This window comes from Limulus polyphemus, unplaced genomic scaffold, assembly GCF_000517525.1.
Source record: "Limulus polyphemus unplaced genomic scaffold, Limulus_polyphemus-2.1.2 Scaffold563, whole genome shotgun sequence".
Classification (NCBI taxonomy): Eukaryota; Metazoa; Arthropoda; class Merostomata; order Xiphosura; family Limulidae; genus Limulus; species Limulus polyphemus.
The window spans coordinates 347,210-362,219 of record NW_013666173.1 but is presented as its reverse complement, the minus strand read 5'-3'; the positions used below and the strand labels follow the sequence as shown (position 1 = coordinate 362,219).

The 15,010-nt window shown below is 37.2% G+C and overlaps 1 protein-coding gene across 3 annotated transcripts in view; it reads left to right on the top strand.

Moving 5' to 3' along the window:
- The window catches only part of LOC111085703 (hemicentin-1-like), a 77,602-nt gene that overhangs the window by 43,670 nt on the left and 18,922 nt on the right, over positions 1-15,010 (top strand). For all 3 annotated transcript variants that reach the window (XM_022385551.1, XM_022385550.1, XM_022385552.1), the window contains exons 5-8: positions 8,363-8,659; positions 9,720-10,010; positions 12,367-12,654; positions 13,901-14,203. In XM_022385551.1, the coding sequence (XP_022241259.1) occupies positions 8,363-8,659; positions 9,720-10,010; positions 12,367-12,654; positions 13,901-14,203 (1,179 nt within the window). The remainder of the gene's footprint in view (positions 1-8,362; positions 8,660-9,719; positions 10,011-12,366; positions 12,655-13,900; positions 14,204-15,010) is intronic.

Here is a 15,010-nt window from a genome sequence, read left to right as displayed (position 1 = left end):
GTGTTGTGGACATCGTGTCTGATGCTGGTGTTTGGGTATAGTGTTCACGAAACCCTGGCGTTGCTGCAGTGACCTTGTTTGATATTGTAGTGCGTCCCCTCGTAGTACTCCATGGCGGGTGGGATCAGTGGGCACTGAATCTTTCTTATTAATTATGGATCCCTAATGAAAAAAAATAGTAAAAACTATGTTTATTGGTAAACGACCACGCCTAGAAAACTCTGAACAGCAGTCTCCACCGCAAGATGGACCTGTACCTCGCTTTCTGATCTTGCATTCACTATCCGATAAATCTTTAGGGCAAATGTCTCCCTTTTTTATTCAGAAGGGCCTAGAGGGGCTTACTGGCTCTCCAAAGTCAGTTAAGAAGCTCCGTTCTGGAAATATCTTGGTTGAAACATCCACAGCTAAGTACAGTGAACTCCTCTTGAATTCAAATACCATTGGGGATATACCCATTGACGTTACATCCCACACTTCATTGAATTCGTCATGAGGAGTTATTGTTGAGAGAGACTTGAAGTCTATCCCCGAGTCAGAGATCCTTGCTGGTTTCTCCAATCAAGGTGTTTCAGCAGTTCGAAGGATCTCCACTCATCAAGATGGTATTATGGTGCCGACCTCAGTTCTTATTTTGACCTTTTCATCACCACGTCCACCTGCCACTGTTAAGTCAGGTTATTTGAACTGTAAGGTACGGCCCTATATTCCCAACCCTCTCCAATGTTTTCAGTGCCAGCGGTTTGGTCATTCGAAGACATCTTGTCGTGGTACTGTGATATGTGGTCGTTGTGGTGGCAAGTACCACGACGCCTACCAATGCAAACAGGACCCTTACTGTGTTAATTGTAGTGGTTCCCACCCCTCTTATTTAGGTCTTGCCCTACGTGGGTGGAGGAGAAAGAGGTACAGCATTTGAAGACTGTTCACAACATTTCTTATCCAGAGGCTCGGAAGCTATTGTCACCCTACTCCATTTCGGACATATGTCACTGCACTATGCTCCACTGCTACAGTGGAAGTGCAGACGAATCTTTCCATGCCTCCATTCGAGTCTTTTTCACGCCATGTGTGAGGTCTTCTGCCCACCATGGATAACAGAGTTGATAGGTCTACATCTACTCCAGTCTCTGTCCCCACTATGCCTTCCAATGACTGCCTGGGTCAATCTCCTCGGGCACCAGTCTCTGGTGTCCGTGCAGGTCCTTCTTTGGCCCCTAAATGCAGGATGATCGTTCAATCACGTCCTCAGTCATTGGATTCTCACTCTGATGACAGAGATCTGCCCACTCGATCAAGGGCAGGATACATGGAGGTCGATGTTTCTGTTTCTTCTCCTGCCTTCTTGACCATCAAATCTCGGGCAGAGCGATCGCCTCTTTCCTTTTAGGCCAATCGTCTCTATGATTATAATCGCCCCTTTACACTGGTGGATCTCAAACTTGCTCGTCGTCGGTCTGGTAGTACACTGATCGGACCTGATGATGTTCATTATGAGATGTGGCGCCATCTCTTTCCTGCATCACTTGCTATTCTTTTTTCATGTTTTGCATGTTTTTCATGATGCTTCCCTTTCTCTAAACCTGAGAAGGATCCCAAGATTCCTTCTAATTATCGTCGAATAGCTTTGACTAGTTGTCTTTGTAAGGTCCTAGAGAGGATGGTTAATGCTTGTCTTGTTTGGTTCCTCGAATCGAGCACACTCCTCTCACCCACCCAGTTTGAAACATCGATCAGGGAAGCCTTTCTCAAGAGAGAGCACCTTGTTTCTGTGTTCTTCGATCTCGAGAAAGTTTATGACACCACGTGAAGGTATGGAATTTTGCAAGACCTCCACTCCTATGGGTTGCGTGGCCATCTACCCATTTTTATTCAAAACTTTTTACTGAACAGGCGATTCCACGTTCATGTGGGTTCAACTCTTTCCCGTTCCTTTCCACAGGAACTTGGAGTCCCTCAGCGCTGTGTATTGAGTGTCACACTTTTTAGTGTTAAAATTAATACCATCACAAATAATCTTCCTCTGACTGTTGCAAATGGGCTCTATGTCGACGACTTCCACATCTCATGTCAGTCGTCGAACATGAGGTTTATTGAGTGGCAGCTTCAGACAGCCCTCAATCGGTTGTTGACATGGACCACTGCAAACGGTTTTAAATTTTCTTTTTCTAAAACCGTTTGCATGCATTTTTGCCGCCAACGGGGTCTCCACCCCGATCCCGAGCTCCGTCTAGGCGATATAGTTATTCGTGTGGACCCTGAGGCAAAGTTCTTGGGGCTTATCTTTGACCGTAAGCTTAGCTTCATTCCGCACATCAAGCAGCTATGTATCAAGTGTGCAAGGGCTGTGAACATCATCCATGTCCTCTCTTCCAGCTCTTGGGGAGTGGATAGATGTTCTATTCTCAGGATCTATTGTGCCCTGATTCGATCCAAACTGGACTATGGGTCTTTGGTCTATGGTTCTGCCAGGACCTCGGTCTTGAAGATGCTGGACCCCATTTACAATCTGGGGCTTCGGCTCTGCACCAGGGCTTTTCGCACTTCTCCAGTCCAGAGTTTGTACACTGAGTCCTACGAACCTCCTCTTCACCTCCATCATTTGCAACTTTCTTTACAATATGCTACCAAGCTTCGATTCTTACCACGGCATCCCACCCAGTATTGTATCTTTCTTCCCCGATGTGCCATGCTCTTTTGGAACAGATGGTCTGCTATTCCTTCCGTTGGCCTTTGTATCCAGGCACAACTAGTTGAACTGGGTCTGGCATTGGATGACATTGCTGTCCCCAATGATCAGCCCATTCCACCCTGGCTTATTACCATTCCTTCCTGTGACCTTTCTCTGAGTCATCTGAGGAAGGCGGATACTCACGATTGGAAGTGCCGTCTTCTTTTTGCTGAACATCTTTTGAGCCATTCTTCTCTTCCTATTTACACGGATGGTTAGAAATCGGGTGACTCTGTAGGTTCTGCCATGATGTGCTGTGGCTCGGTAGTTGCTTGCAGGATCCCCTCTACAGTTTCTGTGTTCACTGCCGAGTTGTATGCTATTTCTCTTGCCCTGGATCATGTAGAAGCTATGCAGTACAGTAATTGTGCTATTTACACCGATTCTCTTAGCTCTCTACTGGCCCTAGAATCGCTTAATGTTAGTTCTAACCCTGTTCTCGTCGATATTCAACACCGATTGGCCCACTTTTCTCTATCTCCTGTTTCCATCCAGTTTTTCTGGATCCCTGGCCACGTCGGTATTCACGGGAACGAGCTCGCTGACACCGCAGCTAAGTCCGACTGCCAGTTGACAGTCGACTTGGGGTGAGCAACGTCATAACAAGCTTTTCCAGATCAAACCTTCTGTTGGTCTTTGGCCGCCTTGCTTCCGTAAGGATCGGAAGGAGGAAGTAGTTCTGGCAAGGCTACGCATTGGTCACAGTTTTTTAACCCATTGTTTTCTTTTATCAGGTATTGACCCACCGATGTGTAGCCATTGTGACACTCAAGTCACAATAGCCCACATTTTACTGTCCTGCCGTCGTTACGACCGTGAGCGGCGGCACCATTTTAGTCACGCATTTTCTAAGAGTTTACCCCTGACGTTGGACAGTGTCATTGGTAATGGTGACATTGTCCAATTAGATTGTATTTTTAATGTTTTACACACTATAGGTCTTTTTAATTATATATATATAAATCTTTTATCAACATATATTGGTTTTAACTCACTGTATTTTTACATTTTACTTTAATTTACTTTCACTGTTTTTACCGGTTGTTTGGTGCAGATAGCCTCGTTGCTTTGTGCCATAAAGCACCAAAAAACCAACCAATTTTACCGATTGGCCATTTATTATTATTTTATATTTGACGACAAGGGTCTGAGAAACTAAAGGTAACGGGTCATGATGAATAACGCAAGTCATCATCTGATATTCATTTTCTATTCTATGGTACCTCTTGACACGTCGAACTCCAAAACAGCTCAGAATGTAAAATGATTTAAAGAAATATACTCTCATTTAGCAATGTTTTCTAAGCCTGAACAGTTACATCTGGTAACGCTCTTTCTGAAAAGAAATAACGCATTAAATCCCTGAACAATACCACTTTCTGTAGAGTAGAAATGCTTCTGTTGTATTTACTGCACAAAAGCTTTCAACTAAACTAAATTAGAAGAAACTATTTCTAGACTAAGCGTACTTGTCTGACAAATAATCAAAAACAAACTTAATCCTGAACAGTGAAAAAAAAAATGTCAAGCACGTTTCTTGATCTCTCCATTGCGCGCTTTGGGTTAACGTTTAAAGTAATATTTAATCTTCAATCTTCCTCAAGCAACAAGATTATTAAAGGACATGTACAAATTTGAATAGCTAAACAACTGTTGTTATTATAGCGGCGGCATGGCTACTAAATGGAAGGTAAGTGGCATTAAGACATTTTTCCATTTGATTAGTTAAAACATTTTTGATCATACTTAACATGAGCAACTAGAGAAAGCAAATAGTAATAACTGACGTATAATAAAAATATTCAGTTAACTGTAATACTTCATTAACGTAGTTGTATTAGAGATGAAAATAATGTATGTGCTATTCTCCTTCTTACAGCTTAGATCGGTGTTTTTTCTTTCAGCAAACAACAATCGTTAGTTAAGCCACCATGTAGATATTATAATTTGAAGAATAAAACACGGTGTTTATCATCAAGTGGACTGAACTTTCCATTATTCTTTTCAATGAAAAAACCCTCCCTCCAATACAAATCGTTATAAGATTTGTGTCAGGAGTGGAATTATTTTGATGAAAAATAAAATAAGCTTCAGACATAACTTCGGGATTACGACTCTGCTTCAATGCGAGATCGCAATGTTGCTGGAAATGATAAAACGGTGGAAAGAAAACCAAGAAAAATGAGACAGAAAACCAAGAAAAATGAGACATAATATTAGAAGAGGGAGAGATAAAACATGAAGAAGATCAAGAAAAATGAGACAGAAGCTAAGACGAGACAAAATATTAGAAGAGGGAGAGATAAAACATGAAGAAGATCAAGAAAATTGCATAGAAATTAAAAGGAGTACAAAAACGAGATAAAAGATTTCGGAGAAATTACAATAAAAATAAATGTGATGAAGGACAAGACAGGAAATGTACAGTTTGAATAATGCACTCAATATTTATTTGCACTGGGGCATCTGCTCCAACCTAAAACATCATTAACTATGCCACATGGAAGAGAAGAAACCATCTGGTTTACATCTGTTACCATTATTACTGTTTTGCCATCTGTAACTGCTGAACTTTCCCGGATTTCTCCATCTTTATCAAGTTACGGAATTTAGCAGACCCATTCATTAATATTATTTAATTGAGAAACCAAAACTATAGTGGAAAAGTAGAATGGGAGCCAAAAATAGGTGCAGTTTGAAACCATTTCCAAAGTGAATGATGAAATATTGAACAACAAGCTGTTCATCTTGATGTTCACTTAAAAGGATCAGCTTTAATAACATTGAGTAACATTCTAACATAGAGCTGCAATATCACGCATTGTCAGCTGCTCTTATAAAATACGTTGGAGTGTTATATGAGAAGAATTTTTTAAAGCAAAATTATGGAACAGTGCAAGAGAGATGGACAAGTCCTTGATCACTGATGAAGATGTGAAATAAGGGTGGTGAACAAGTCCTTAACCACCTGATGAATATGTGAAATAAGGGTGATGGGTAAGTCCTTAACCATATGATGAAGATGTCAAATAAGGGAGATGGACAAGTCCTTGATCACTAATGAAGATGTGAAATAAAGGTGGTGAACAAGTCCTTAACCACCTGATGAAGATGTCAAATAAGGGAGATGGACAAGTCCTTGATCACTAATGAAGATGTGAAATAAAGGTGGTGAACAAGTCCTTAACCACCTGATGAAGATGTCAAATAAGGGAGATGGACAAGTCCTTGATCACTAATGAAGATGTGAAATAAAGGTGGTGAACAAGTCCTTAACCACCTGATGAAGATGTCAAATAAGGGAGATGGACAAGTCCTTAACCAACCGATGAAGAGGTGAAATAAGGGAGATGGGTAAGTCCTTAACCACATGATGAAGATGTCAAATAAGGGAGATGGACAAGTCCTTGATCACTAATGAAGATGTGAAATAAAGGTGGTGAACAAGTCCTTAACCACCTGATGAAGATGTCAAATAAGGGAGATGGACAAGTCCTTGATCACTAATGAAGATGTGAAATAAAGGTGGTGAACAAGTCCTTAACCACCTGATGAATATGTGAAATAAGGGTGATGGGTAAGTCCTTAACCATCTTATGAATATGTGAAATAATGGTGATGGACAAGTCCTTAACCAGCTGATGAAGATGTGAAATAAGTGAAGTGGACAAGTCCTTAACCACCTGATGATGATGTGAAATAAGGGAGATGGACAAGTCCTTAACCACTTAATGAAGATGTGAAATAAGGGAGATGGATAAGTCCTTAACCACTTGATGAAGATGTGAACATACTCGCTCAATTATCTTATCTAGATGCACTACGTGAAATTATGAATTTCTTGATATTGGAACAATTCATAGATGCTTTAGTGGAAGAAGATATGCACATTATGCTAAAGCAAAGTAGCTGTACATCTTTAAGTAGAATTGTTCAGTTTATAATGGAACTTGAATCAATTAAAGTAACAAATAAACAACTGAAGAGATTATACAGAAATTATGAGATTAACAGATCAAATAATGTAGAAACATCAATGCTGTCTGAATGAGTTCTTTTTTTTCAGAATGAAAGAAGTAAAACAAAAGACAGAAGGTGTTAGAATCGCAACGTAAAAGGGCGTATTGCCAGCATACATAAACTATTAGGAAATAGAAACTACGCCAAAGGTCGATAGAATAAGGAAACTCCTATATCTGTGAAAAGCATAGATATTACATCCGAGACTGTGGTGAATGTAACTGTTGATAGCAAACCAAGAATACAAAACATTTAGGATGAGAATACTGAATTTGCTCCAATTGAAGTAAGTAGTGCTTCACTGAAAGAAACCACTGATAAAAAGCTTTGCAACATATTGAATATTGTTCGATCTGATTTAGCAGTGGAAGCTAAGAACTTGCATCACAGAGATGTAGCAAAAGAAAAAATAGAAATCCACTCATGGAAGGAAACTTGTTTATTTATCATGGTGTATGGAAAATTAACATAGACGAAGAATGCACACTGGGAATAAATTTCATTCAAAAACACAGTTAGAATAGCTTCGAACAGTTTATTAGTTAATGATTAGGAAATCTATGTGAACTTGCATAATAATTACTCCCCCAGATGCTTAAATTCCAATGACAACAAACATAGAAGCACAATATAATGAAAACATTCAAACTAAAATGCAATAGAGCAGCTACCAGAAAAATGTATATTCCAAATCAAAGATCATCGATCATGAGTATCTTCGGAGGTAAGTTGGCAAGAATATAGCCAAATGATTAGATCCAGAGAAGATTTGCTCAGAAGTCGGTCAACCTGCTAAATAGCTTAAGGTCACTTCCATAATATAATTTAAGAATGGAACCACCAAAGGATTCCTTCGACCATCTACCTGAAGAGAACTCCCAAGGTGACAAGATGGCAAGTGATGATAAAGGACAATAGGTCATCCCACTTTCAAACCATAAATCACAGAAAAGGAAACAAAAAAATTCGGTCAATATATGGTTCAGAAAAAATTAATTAGTAAAAAAGTTTGGTTTTGTTAATGAAAATTTTGATTGTACTTCACACATATAATAAAATGTTTAATTATTGTAGTCTCAATATTTGTGAACATAAATATTATTAGTTATGAAGAGCTAATTAACTGTCAATTACGGAAGTTCAGTGTACCATGGTTTTCTTTGTGTAATTGGATTGTTTAAGAGAATTCACAACATAGGGAGGGGCAGTGTTGTAGGCTATGTTTTTAGTTTAGACATTTATATTAATGTTGGTAGAGAGAAGTTTTATGTAGTGTAATAAGTGTGGCTTAGCAAGTAAAACCTTCTTGAAAGTTTAGGGAGAGATTTGGGTTGTATAAAATGCGAGTTAGGCTAAAGTAGATATTTAAAAAATTGTTAGTGTGTCACCGAGTGTTGATGATAAATCACTGAGTTAAAGAGTTTAATTATTTAATTTGTCTAATACTATCAGACGGTTAATCAGAGAAATCTAATGGCGTATATTTAATGGAATTTCTTCCCATGGTTCATTTTTTGCGAGCTGAGATTATCGATCTAATTGTAACTTTAAATATGAATAATACATGTTTATAATGACCACAGCAATTTCCTTTCCTTTCCTTTACTACAGTAAGACCAATAATACTGGAGATTGAAGGAGTTGATCACCCCTTATCAGCCAATAAAGTAGCACATTTAAAATGCAGAACAGCTGGGTCTAGGCCTAACGTCACCATTACGTGGTGGCTGGGTAGTAAACAAATAAAGATGATAACAGTCAGAACAACTGACAGCACCAGCATGACTATCAGTACATTGTCCTTCAAACCATCGAAAGAAGACACTGGAAAGTACCTTTCCTGTCGAGCAGAAAACCCATCGATACCAGATGGCGCTTTGGAACGTGGATGGACGCTCAATGTTCATCGTAAGTATATGAATATTTTCAGCGTTCCTCAGATAGTTGATTTAAAGATATAATTAGAGAATTTTAATAACTAAGTACCTAAATCCTATCTTTAAAGTAACGGAGTGTTAGATGCTTTGTTTTGTAAGTAAAATACATGCAAGTAGAGAAAGAAATGGCATATAGTAGCATACAACGCATTCTGTGCTCAATACCCCCCCCCCCCCCAAAAAAAAGTTCAACATCAAGTAATTCAATCAAAAAGCAAAAGGGAGAGCAGGAATGATGCAAAACGAAACGTAACACACGTTATAGATGTCGGATCAATGAAAATATTGTTCATTTAGGTTGAAGTAGGTTAGTTTACTAGAAAAATCTCCACATTAGTGTAACACGAAACCGACTGTGTTTGACTAATAACCTCTACGTGTTCCTTGAAAAGTCTATCCTTTATGGCAAAATTTCGGTTTTCGATTTCTTGCGGCGGACAAAATGAAGATAGTCCATTGTGTTTTTTTGCACTAAGAAAACAGTAACAACAAGAGCTCTCTCTTGTGGCCAAAATAGAAAGACTCGCTACAATGTCAAAAAAGAAAAAGAAGAGTCACCTTTCAGCTGAAACATTTTACGTGTAACTGAAAGTAATAAGTTCATTAGCATTATTTATTTAGCAAATGGTTCTTGAGAAACTTTATCCCCACAAACTTTCTGTGGTACAGTTTTATTTTAAAATAGCTTAATTAGACGTTACAACTTTAAATATCATCATTAAAGAACATAGTTGAAAAATATTGTGTATACCCCTCTGTGATGTTTCTAGGTGAATTAACTCAGGAGTTATACTAGATAGTTCCGCTAAACAAGAACTTATACAAGATAAGCTATTACTGAATAGTGCTAAATGTATACGAGACAAGTTTAGCATTAATTGTGGTGAACACAAAATGTAATACAAAGAACACAATCTTTAGTAAACACTCGAAAGACAAAATCACTGTATGTGTGTGTGTGTATACTTGCTTTATTGCTTCTTCACTAAGTCAAGAAGACGTTTTTCCCAAACCGTCTGTCTCTCTTTTAGATAAGCCTAAACTGACACTTCGACTTGGAAGTAAACTTCGACACTTCCACATACAAGAAGGAAATGATGTTTATTTAGAATGTAACATTGTCGCCAACCCTTGGGTTACAGAGATTCGCTGGAAGTTCGAAGGTTGGGATTTACACACTAATACCTCTGCTGGGATCATTATCAGTAATCAATCGCTAGTACTTCAAAAGGTGAAGCGGGCTAACAGAGGGCACTATTTATGTGTCGCCTCTAATAGCGAGGGCCTGGGAGAAAGTAATTCACTCCATCTGAAGGTTCAGTGTAAGTAATGATCTGTCAGGAAAGTAGTAATGCTAAATCTCATTATTAAGAAATTTTAAAATTGATCCGATTTTACTTTTTTGTTCTTATTAGTTCGTACCATCAGTTCTTAATTACTGTCGTTTCAGGCTTTATAAGGTACTTTAACTTCAATTTTCGACCACGTGTTCAGTCTCTTTCTTTCTTTTTTTTTCATTCCTTAGTTATTTTGGTCTTATCATATTAGTTGTACTTCTAATCCCTAATAATTAAAATTTCGCTTTGGATATCTTATTTACATTCTGACTTATTCAATAGTTATTTTAAAGGCTTGCGTAATTATTTCCAAGTCTTACAGCTTCTTTCACCAACTTCTTCCGAACTTACGTCATTTGTCTCTTACCACATTTTAATGTTTACCCACATCTTAGCCTACTACGTTTATTGCTTATTAAACTCTGACCTCCCTATTTACCCTGGTGGTATTCACCAACATTGAAGAAGCTAAATCTGGTACCAAGGTATACAAACAAAGACCCGTCGCTTGCGTTTTGCGTAAAAGGAGGTATTTTCTACTTTGTACTTAGGAGGATTTTGACTTCTTAATACGAGCTCAAAAGCAGTATATAAGTAACTTAAGACGTTGCCCCAACTAAGTTTTCGGCGCTTACGAAGTATTCTGTTGGGTGTTAATTATGTTTGCTGTTGTCGTAACTCAAGCTCTACCTCTTACCATCTTTTCTATACTCTTCTAAACGTTTTGGAAAACTACCAGTTTTATCAAAATAACTTTTACAATAGCTTATGTTCAGACTCTTCTTCGTTCTATTTTAAACACCGCTTTCGTTAATTGCTGAAAAAAAGAAACCCTACTAAAACATTTCAAGAGACTGACCCCTTCTGAGCTGATTAGCCTTACCTTCTCCTATTTCACATTACATGATAAACTAGTGTGTATTCCACACCATAATTAACCTATTCATCTACGTTCCAAAGGTATATCTATATTAGATATTATATCTATAGTTTTGCCACAAAGTGTACTTAGCCGTTCAATATTTTTTTAAGTCAAGATACCACTGTTCAACGTTTTATTTTTTACTTTTGCTGTTAAGTCTACTCCTATTGAAATATTTCGCATTCAGTTATAGAATGATCTATTCAGATCATGTTATTTTTCAATCATGACAAACAAGCGATTCATCAGTTCAGGCCATTAAACTCAAGAGTCTTGGTGAAAGCCATTATGAATCAGATAAATTTACTCAAATACTTCGTTGTAAATGATCTTAGTTACTAACATTTCTTCTTAGAACTCCAATTTTTGTACATTCATAAAATCCAAGAATAAGTCTAAAGCTAACATTTCATTATTCCCCCCTCTCTGAACTTTACGTTTTCTTTATCGATCTCGAAAAGTATGGTCATGTTGATTCCAAAAAACAAAAAAACAACAAATAAAAACGATGTTCTTTTACCATAACCGGATTGTTCGGTTTATGTGTTTCATAGCAAGCCGGCTATCTTTAAAAGAGCCCTCTATCTTGTAGCTTTCATATAGTGCACTTCCTTCCCCAACTAGGCCTTTTTCTATTAGACGTTTTCTTCTTCTTGTTGCTAAACCTGTTGTGTATCTGGTAGTTCTTGTTGCAATCGGTTCATTTTTAGCTCTTTTGTAAGCTACGTTTGTTTTATATTTGCATTATCTCGTGAATTGCTGATATCCTCCTCTTCATTTCTTGTTCGTTTGTTTTATATTTTCATTATCTCGTGAATTGCTGATATCCTCCTCTTCATTTCTTGTTCGTTTGTTTCTTGTACCCCATTAATTCATATTGTATCTCCAAGAATTATATTCATAGATTTTCATTAAGATAACGAAGAAACGAATTCGTATAGAGAATGTTCTAACAAATTGCTGTGTTTATTATATAGAACTACTGTGCTGTTCCCATGTTTTGCACTTAATCTATACCCCTGTGCTTTAAATTTACTACTATATTACATATAGAATGATAAACTGAAAGGTTTCTAAATATAGATTAATATTAATCCACTTTTCGACCCTTTCTTTTTTTGCCGAAATTAATCCTCTGTACAATAAGCTATAGTAGCATGACGAGGTACTGGTAACAAAAAAGTATTTTTTTAAGGATTACTAAAAATATTTATTACTGAAGTTACAAGCTTAAACGAATTAGTGAATTATCTTTGGATCTGCTTTGTGGAGAGTAGGTTCTGGAATATTTAACATGCTAATCTGGTTTCGTAGTTAATCAAAATTAGATTTTCGAAGTGTAAGTTCTTATATTTTTATAATTTGTTTAGTTGTAATTACATTTAATAATAGTTCAAGCACATTCTTTTTTTTTTTTAGTCAGTCCGATTTGTAAGTCAAACCAAAAGATGACTTACGGGGCTGCTCGGCACGAACCAGTACAACTTTTTTGTGATGTTGAGGCAGATCCGGGTAACGTTACCTTCCACTGGAGGTTCAATAGTTCCAAGGACGCTGAAAACGTTCTGACATTTACTAGTGATAAGACTAGGAGCACAGCAACAGTCATTCCGCGCACGGATAACGATTACGGGTCTTTACTGTGTTGGGCCAGCAACAAAGTTGGTGTTCAACAAAAGCCATGCGTTTTCAAAGTGGTTCCAGAAGGTAAGGGAAATAAAATAAATTGATTGAAAATAAAGTAATGATCCAAGGAACAAACATAAATACACATTTCTTTGTCTTCATCGTTGATTGGTCACGAAGTCAGTGACGTTTTACTAAATATAATAGTTTCTAGCAATTGAAACTTTTCCCTGATGTATAATTCATTGCTCGCTCAATATAACTTAGCATTTATTTTCTTTGGAAGAGTTTTATGACCTGAGAAAAGTCTTGCCATGATAAAACATTTCACGGGATATTATAAGAATCCTACTACAATGAGAAAGCCCAAATACATCAACCGTTATTTCAAATTTCACCTGGTTTATTTATTTATTTTTAGAAAAAAGCCACAGTAGGCTCTCTGCTGTGTCCACCTCGGGGAATCGAACCCCAGATTTTAGCATTTGAGTCCATAAAATTACCGCTGACCCACCCCACCAGGGAACTCTTTTGTGGAAGTTATCATTTATTGTTAAAACAAAGTAAATCCTAGGCCCGGCATGGCCAGGTGGTTAGGGCGTTCGACTCGCAGTCAGAGGGGCGCGGTTTCGAATCCCTATCACACCGAACATGCTCGCCCTTTCAGCTGTGGGGGCGTTATAAAGGAACAATCATTTCCACTATTCGTTGGTAAAAGAGTAGCCCAAGAGTTGGCAATGGGTGGTGTTGACCAGTTGCCTTTCCTTTTCACTGTTAAATTAGCACAGATAGCTCTCGTGTAGCTTTGCGCGAAATTCAAAACAAAACAAATCACTCAAGTCAGTAATGTTCTATCATTTCCCACTGAAAATTTATGTTTTACATCCTTATGCATATTTTCAACACCATTCTTATTCTAATAATACGCTTGTTAAATAACTAAATAACTAATGCATTTTATTTATATGAGTGTTATAAGTTTCAATATAGAGAAACGTATTCAATGCCCTCGGAAATATATTCTATATACACACACACACACCCAAACAATTAAAATACAAGAAGTCATAAATATATTCTATAATCACAATTTTTTAATTAATAACTGCATGGTATCAGAATAGAATAACAAAATGTCTCAAGTAGTCTATTAGAACATTTTAGAACGTTTCTCACTAAAACACAAAGTTTTTGATAATTTTATTAAAAAAGAACTTGTGACATCCCATAGTTATAAATAAGTAATTTTTAAGAGTAGTTAATGTCTTCCCATTAAGCCTTTTCTTCTATTACTCTTTCTATGACTGATAAAATTGAATTTTTCCAGGTCCTCCAAATACGGTAAACAACTGTTCTCTGCGAAACCAAACAGTGCATAGTGTTAAAGTAGAATGCGTAGAAGGATACAATGGCGGACTTAGTCAATATTTTGTAATGGAAGTGTACAACAAGAACTTCCAAACACTAAGAGTGAACTTGACGGCACCAGAGCCAACATTTGAAGCTGATAATCTTCCAGCAGGAACGAATTTTCTTGTTGTGATTTACGCTGTGAATGCTAAAGGACGAAGCCATCCTCTTGTCATGCGAACAAGTACCTTACCAGGACCGCAAACTCAGTCCAGAAAAGGTAAATAAAGAATAGAAGCTGTAATACAGTGAAAGACTATTGGAAATCCTACAGTTTAATAAGAAATGAAAAAAAAAGTTCTCAGTGATTAAATTGAAAAAGATAACAAGACAAAACTGTGTAATATCTAATGTGGTTTACCCAGTAGCACTGTGCACTAATCTAACGGGATAATATTATAAAAAATATTTTCAATGTAGAGTAATAGTGCTAAAAACGCAAACTACGTATTTCGAGAGATATTCAAAGTACTTCTTTTATTGGTAACGAACATTATGAAATAAAAATATGTATATTTTCAAAATTAGAATAACGTCTAGCATTTATAAAAGTTTGCTTGACTTATTTGTGGGTCTTTTTGGACTATATGGCAAGATATGTATTATTATTAGTCATAATAATGCCCCCCCCAGTGGCACATGGTATGTCTGCGGATTTACAACGCTAAAACCGGGTTTCGATACCCGTGGTGGGCAGAGCACAAATAGTCCATTGTGTAGCTTTGTGCTTAACTTCAAGCAAACTTAATCATAATAATATTCAACTGATTTCATCAATGACTCGGCGGTAAACTTGAGGTTAAAATATGAAGTTCAGTAAGCACAGTGCAGATAGGCAATTGTTTGGTTTTACGCTTAAACATGAACAAACAAATAATCATCAATATTTTTTCATTAATGTCAACTAGGTTTTTTTAGGTTGGAGGTTGTTATGGGTCGTGCTATTCTCGCACTTCGCCTTCCCTTCAACTGGATTTAGATTGTACTTGTTCGTATCGTATCAATGTAAACACAACACATTGCTGTT